The sequence below is a fragment of the Lachnellula hyalina genome, assembly GCF_007821495.1.
Source record: "Lachnellula hyalina strain CBS 185.66 chromosome Unknown contig00156, whole genome shotgun sequence".
NCBI lineage: Eukaryota > Fungi > Ascomycota > Leotiomycetes > Helotiales > Lachnaceae > Lachnellula > Lachnellula hyalina.
The window spans coordinates 7108-14364 of record NW_022157270.1 but is presented as its reverse complement, the minus strand read 5'-3'; the positions used below and the strand labels follow the sequence as shown (position 1 = coordinate 14364).

The window sequence follows — 7257 nt, the reverse complement described above, 5'->3', positions numbered from 1 at the left end:
AAAGACTGGTGGGGAGGGCGTTCATCGCTTGACGCTAGGCCATGCATGTAGACTTACATGCCCAACTACTTGTCTTGAAAATAAGACAGTTTGCCTTCTCCTGTCCTTGGATATCCCAGGCCCGGTGGCCATGCAGCCAATTTTCAGCTTGGCGACTTCAAACAAACCCAGATATCCTCCCGACGCCCGGAACCCCAGCATAGACAGCCACCACGATGCCAACGTCCATTAGCATCACCATAGGACCTCGAACCACCAGCTTGAAGAAGGAGCCTTCCTCCTATCTCCGGGTTCTCGGTGACAAAAACCAAATAACCCTATCTGGCCATCTCGAAGACAATGCTGTCTCGCACATTCGACGGTTACTGTCACAACTATAAGGCAGCAGAAACAGTACAACCATAAGGCTACGAAATGATAGTCTTGCAAGGATGATTAAAGAGATCTGATGAGGGAGAGCCCGATCGGGACCGTAGCTAGGATTGTAAGCTAGTCTTTAGAGGAGGATATACGTATACATGTCAGAACCAACATCACAACGCCAAGGACACCCTTACACAGTATTCCGCGCGCGCGGTATTGTTATTATGTCGCCTAATATCGCGGGGGTCAAGTCAAGTTGTTGTAGAAGCACATCTCCAACTACGGCTGTACTTTTCGAAATGCAATAATGAAGGAGCACCGCATTAGCTGAGACCGAGAGAGGAACGTAGTAGTTTAGCTACGAGGACTTTTGCTGGACTCTTGGGATACCTATACGAAAGATGTGTTTGTAGATCTTTGCTGGTGAGTTGTTTGGAGGTGTTGATGCTAGTTAGGTTCGCTTGAGCGAGTGAAAAGGGGCTGGCTGTTGGTTTTGAAGTAGTTTATGGGCTTGTAAACAAATTGAAATGCTTTTTAAATGGGTGATTGGGCCATTATAATAAGCTGAGGATTGATTTATCCTTAACTCCCTGATTGCAAGTGGATGAATTGTCAACTCCAGTAAGTATATTATGAAGAGGCTTTTGAAAAGCGAGGAAAGCAGATAACATACCAAAATAAAACATTAGCATATCAGCTAGACGGAAGCTGCAAATAGCTTGCATTTTCCTTTATATTTTCAATTACGGAGTAAAAGGAAGGTCACGGAAATCCCGGCAATTCAAGGAGTGGAGAGAGCGGTGAGCTGAGTCAGCAATGAATGGCAATTGGCATCGTGTGATTGGAGATCCATATATATATATCCCCGCGCCGTGTCTATCCCGAGGCCTGCTCTCTTGCCCCGCATACGGAACTGGGCGGGGAACAGATACGAAAAGGGAAATATACTTTAGGTAAGAAAAGTCGTTAACAAAGAGATTCAAATGCAACACGCAAGTGCTTCTAGAAAAGAGTAGATAAGATAATACAGTACAATAAAATGTCAATCTTCATAGATAAACCTACCGTTGAAAATAAATAATTCCAACTATCCCCGACCTCGCGAGCCTTTCGTCCGAAACGCGAAATCAGCATCTGGGGTTGGGCCTGGATTGACTTGCCGAAAGAGAGCTTCTCACCCCGACCTCGTCTCGTCTCGTCATCAGCCGCGCTCTAACGCCGCGACTGGAGAGATACAAATATTTGGCTACTTGCCTTGCGCTTTCCATCTCTTGTTATTCTCTTGTTGTTTTCCTCCGCAACGATTCTTCTTTCTACTCTTCACACCCCTAGATAACGAGGTGACCTCGGTTCTACACCACACCACACACGCGAAAATGGGGTTGACGGGGCAAGAGATTGCGAAGCATAACTCGAGAGAGTCATGTTGGGTTATTGTTCATGTGCGTACACTGAGCTTCAGGAGGTGGCAATTTACTGATATTTGGACAGGGCAAAGCATACGATGTTACGGAATTCTTGCCTGGTCCGAAGACCCCTCAATCCCCCCAACGCGACGCACACCTACTTACTGACAGCTTCAAGAACATCCTGGCGGACCCAAGATCATCTTAAAATATGCTGTAAGTGCACCTTCAGGAATGACTTCTGGCACACGACTGACAGTGCTACTTCTAGGGCAAAGATGCTACCGAAGAATTCGAACCCATCCATCCTCCTGATACCCTCGACAAGTACCTCGACAAGTCAAAGCACCTGGGTGCAGTCGACATGTCCACAGTAGAGAAAGAGGAGCAGGAAGAATCTCCAGAAGAAGCAGAGAGACAGGACCGAATTGCACGCATGCCAATTTTGGAGCAATGTTTTAACCTGATGGATTTTGAAGCGGTGGCAAGAAGTGTTATGAAGAAGAGCGCATGGGCATACTATTCTAGCGGTGCCGATGATGAAATAGTAAGCCTTCCTTCTAAGTCCAAGTCCCAATACTAAATATAACAGACAATGCGAGAAAACCACTCCGCATTTCACAAAATATGGTTCCGCCCCCGCGTCCTCGTCGACGTCGAGAAGATAGATTTCTCCACCACCATGCTCGGCACAAAATGCGATATCCCCTTCTACGTAACCGCCACCGCGCTCGGAAAGCTAGGCCACCCCGAGGGAGAAGTCGTTCTCACACGAGCAGCTAAGAAACACAACGTCGTGCAAATGATTCCTACCCTCGCCTCGTGCTCCTTTGATGAAATTATGGATGCCGCTGAGGGCGATCAGGTCCAATGGATGCAACTATACGTCAACAAGGACCGGGAAATCACCAAGAAGATTGTGCAGCATGCCGAATCACGCGGCTGCAAGGGCCTATTCATTACAGTCGACGCACCACAGTTAGGCCGTAGAGAGAAAGATATGCGCTCCAAGTTCACAGATGTAGGCTCGAATGTGCAAAGCGGAGCTGCGACAGATAATTCGCAGGGTGCTGCAAGAGCTATCAGCAGTTTTATCGACCCGGCTCTAAGCTGGAAAGATATCCCATGGTTCCAATCCATCACCAAGATGCCCATCATCCTCAAAGGCGTGCAGCGCGTCGAAGACGTCATCCGCGCCGTTGAAGCCGGCGTCCAAGGCGTCGTGCTCTCCAACCACGGGGGCCGCCAACTCGATTTCGCTCGCTCGGGTGTCGAGGTCCTGGCCGAAGTTATGCCTGTGCTGCGGGAGCGGAACTGGGAAGACCGGATTGAGGTTTTTATCGATGGCGGCGTGAGACGCGCTACGGATATTATCAAGGCGTTGTGTTTGGGTGCGAAGGGTGTGGGTATTGGACGGCCGTTCCTGTACTCTATGAGTGCGTATGGACAGCCGGGTGTGGACCGCGCCATGCAGTTGTTGAAGGATGAGATGGAAATGAACATGAGACTCATTGGGTGCTCGAGTGTGGATCAGCTGAACCCTACGTTGATTGATACGAGGGGTCTGAGTATGCATACAACTAGCGTGCCGATTGATACTTTGGTAAGCTTCCGCAAACTTCTGGAGGTGTAACTGGTGCTAACGTGTTTGAAGGGTCTTTCTATTTACGATCCGTTGGTCAATCCCAAGGAGAAGTCGAAGTTGTGATATATGCATGCGTTGAAATATAACGGCGCATAGACTATTCTCTCAATGACTTTGTATATATCCATGACATATTTTAGATCTAGAACCTGTGCTTTTGGTGCTTAGCATAGTGTAACCTCAACACTTCTTGCACTTACTTCCAATGCATCTTCTCTCCATATCATTGCTAAGGTACCATATCCCATAGCAACAAACATCTGATACTCCTCATCCTATATGTACTAAGAAGACATACGCTATGTATATCTACTAGCGCTTTCAAAGTGTGATGCTCTACCATATTATGGTCTTGATTCGGAAATTGAGGGGGAAAGGATGAAAGAAAGGGGGAGGGAGGGCCTAAAGCGACAAAACACATGACTATACTTGAACTTATCAAAAGGCACGAGATCTATAAAAATTGACAGCTCCTGCAAATCGATCTTATAAGATCTAATGAGACTCCCCTTTCGAGAACAAGTGAGCCAAATCACGTGTAGATTCTAAGTTGCTAGACTAGACCCTGCGCCTGCAGAAATCCCCCCACCCGGCTAGGCGCGTCATTTCCTCATTTCCAACTCATCTCCACCACGATAAAAGCACTTGTTTACTTGTACACGGGCCGTTAGATCAACATTTGCTTTCTGCACAGTTGGTTGTATATCGTATTGGAATTACTACTTCCCGAGTCTTCGCTCGACAGACTTTCTGTGAATGCACATGATGGGGCGTGTCAGATAGATAGGTAGGTGTGAGACATTTCAGCTGCTGCTGCTCGCACGCACGCACTGCACGCGCGGGAAGGAAGCAAACAAAGGATCCAAGACCAAGGCACAGCACCGCCAGCCAGCCAGCCAGCCGTGGATTGTTGCACAATACCCGTCGCGAACCCAACGCGCAAACGTGTAACTGCAACGTCAAGTTCCTTCCCTCGTTCCTGCTCCCAACAAACCAGCGCGACTCTGGACTGGACTGGACTGGAGGACAGGATATGGCGCAATCTCTCGAAGCCAAAATCGTGGTCTTGGGAGCACAAGGCGTGGGCAAGACGAGTCTCCTAACCCGCTATATCAAGAACCAGTTCACGCCCGCGAGCACCACTTCGACTGTTGGTGCCAACTTCTTGAGCAAGAGGATCATTGATGTCGAGAGCGATACTATCGTTAGACTGCAGCTATGGGATACAGCTGGGCAAGAGCGATTCCGGTATGCCCGCCCCTCCCTCGTGTCCCCATTCCCCTCACCACACAAAGAAATGAGCCGAAGCTAACACTCACTCACGCAACACAGCGCCATATCACGAATCTACTACCGCGGCGCCAACGCCTGCATCCTCTGCTACAGCATAACCGACCAAGCCTCCTTTGGAGAGATCGGCCCCTGGCTCACCGAACTCCGTCGCAACCTGCCCGCCGACATAATCATCCACGTCGTTGGCACGAAAGCCGATGTCGTGGCGCGGGATCCGAGTCTGAGGGAAGTGCCTTTTGAGCGCTGCATCGCATATGTAGCGGAGAACCTGGCCCCAGGCATGTCATCCACGCCGCCCGCGACAGCTACACCGGGCCTGGAACCTCCTGCCAACGGGGGAGGAGGAGGAGGAGGATACAGACAGCTGTTTACAAGTGGCAGCGGGAGTGGAGGTGGACCGAATCTCGACGGCGCCAGGAGTCCGAGCTCGAAGCGCAGCAGTGGGTTCTGGGGCCAGGAAGTGGGCTGGGATTGCTGCCATGAGGTTAGTGCGGAGAGCGGAGAGGGCGTGGAGGAGGTGTTTAGGGTTATCACGCGGAAGTTGGTCGAGCAAAATAAGGCTATGAGCCAGCAGTTACTGAGCGCTTCGCAGACGCCGGGAATTACGCCTGGGGAGCAGGGAGGACCTGGGGAGGGGGCTGGAGGATATTTCGATGGCATGATGAGACAGGGGAGACCTGGGGGCAGTTTTAGGGTGGGGAGGGATAGGCGGTCTTGGTTTGGGGTCCCTGTGGAATTGTATACGGAGCAAGGACCGGAAGATGGAGATGCGCCACTTGTAAAGTCCAGGAGGAAGTGCTGCTGATTTTGTGTTTGAGAGCGTGCGTGCTTGGATACCCTGTGGCGTTTGGATTTCCTTTTTGGGAACAAATATTGGGAATGGGATAATGACTTGCATTTGGATGTGGCGTTTTGGTCTCGAGACAATAGTTGCATAAACAATTTGGAGTTCTTGATTTGTTATAAGTGGATATCCTGAATAGATTTCCTTGCAATTATTAAGCCCAGACCTAGCTTCTGCATGATGATACCAGTGAACGTGATTTACAATTTCAATTGCTATGCTGGAAGAGTATCGAAAAAGGTATGAAAACGCCGTATTATTGAGTCCCTCGAATCTACCCATCTACATAACCACACAGCACGAGTTCTGCTTCTTCGCTTGCGCTACACCCATCCATCAGCTCCATCCCTCTAACGCACATGCACGGGGAGACCCAGGCAGGGGGGAAACTCACTATAAAACATCTTACTCTGAGCACTCAGCCCATCACTCTTCGCGACCAAATCATCAATCTTCTCGCCCCTCTGCAGCACGCTCTCAATCGTCTTATGCAGCACGATCTTGGTCTCGTCCAGCTCCTTCTGGATCTTCATGATGCTATCGGCCTGCTGCGGATCCTGGTACTTGACAATGTAGTCCTTGAGCTCCGGGAAGCTGAGCGCGGGGTTCGAGTCGGTGTTTATGCTGGGGCTTGAGAAGGAGGAGCGGGGGTGCGCGGCGAGGAACTCGTCGACTACTTTGGAGAGCAGCTGGTGCGCGACCAGCGCGGGGTAGGCGTGGTCTGTTATGATGACGCCGCAGATTCCTTCGGTGCGGCCGTAGGCGTGGAATGTGTAGTCTGATAGGGGGGGATGGGTTAGCGGGGTATGGGATGGGTGGAAGGGGTGTCGTGCCTTGTTCTTCGACGTCTTGCCGTTGGCCGGGGCGGGTGCGCTCTGCTACTGTCTTGCAGAACATGGTCATGAACTCGCCATAGCTGTTGGGTTCCTATCAGCCACATCTTCCGTTGTATTGTAGCAGGGAGGTTGGAGTCGCCCAGGCGTACTTGTTCCGTGTGAAGCGCGAGTAGGCACTTAGGTCCTTCTCGGCGCAGAGCTCGTGGGCTGGCTTGGTCTCGTTCTTGAGTATCTAGACGTGGGAGATGGGCGGTTAGTTAGTCGTTCTTTTGGAATTGCAGAGCTTGTGCACCTTACCCCGATGTAGTGGATCTTCATATTCGCGGCTCTGGTAGGATGGGTGTGTTTGTTGGCCTGTTCGTTGTGCTGTGGTGTTGTAGAATGAGTGGTCTTTGTGAGTTGAAACTCAAAGGCGATTCATGACTGCCTTGATACGGTACAGCCTCGAGCGCTGTCACATGGCGGAGGTTGGCGCGACGCTTGGCGACGCCTAACCTAAAGAAGACAAATGAAAGGGGTTATTTATACCGTTTGACCAGACTATTTACGTGTATAGCGTCGCACGATAGGGATTCAAGCTACTGATGAAATGGTTTTGATTTCAATTGGTTTTTTTCGGCTCCAAAATAATATATCAAGATTGAACCGGTTTAGACAACCTCCCCCTTTTTCTCGTTTAACGCCATATACAACCTCCTCTTGGAACCTCTCTATATTTATCCCAATAATCGTTTTTCTTGGATAGTATGTGTAGCGTACGAATAGCCCAATCATAACTAAACAATAGATGGAGATTCAAGCTTCACATGCTGTACCTGCTGACCATAGGCAGCAGAATATTCGAGAGAAGTAATCTTTGCTGTAAAGTAT

At 49.9% G+C, this 7257-nt stretch overlaps 3 protein-coding genes across 3 annotated transcripts; 2 read left to right on the top strand and 1 right to left on the bottom strand.

Moving 5' to 3' along the window:
• Positions 1-1739: 1739 nt before the first annotated feature.
• On the top strand, positions 1740-3477 carry CYB2_1 (Cytochrome b2, mitochondrial; the record flags this gene model as incomplete). The annotated part of the gene is made up of 6 exons (XM_031152663.1): positions 1740-1805; positions 1855-1888; positions 1948-1985; positions 2041-2316; positions 2362-3372; positions 3424-3477. The coding sequence occupies 6 exons, from the start codon at positions 1740-1742 to the stop codon at positions 3475-3477; spliced, it is 1479 nt and encodes a 492-aa protein (XP_031002697.1).
• An 817-nt stretch (positions 3478-4294) lies between these two features.
• RYL2 (Ras-like GTP-binding protein) lies at positions 4295-5512 on the top strand (the record flags this gene model as incomplete). Its single annotated transcript, XM_031152662.1, has 2 exons — positions 4295-4662; positions 4747-5512. Coding segments are annotated over 2 exons (1134 nt in total), but the record flags the coding sequence as incomplete, so codon positions are not given.
• A 321-nt stretch (positions 5513-5833) lies between these two features.
• On the bottom strand, positions 5834-6705 carry YKT6 (Synaptobrevin YKT6-like protein; the record flags this gene model as incomplete). Its single annotated transcript, XM_031152661.1, has 4 exons — positions 5834-5874; positions 5946-6329; positions 6490-6619; positions 6685-6705. 4 exons carry the CDS (start codon positions 6703-6705, stop codon positions 5834-5836), a joined length of 576 nt encoding a protein of 191 aa, XP_031002692.1.
• Between the last annotated feature and the right edge of the window lie 552 nt (positions 6706-7257).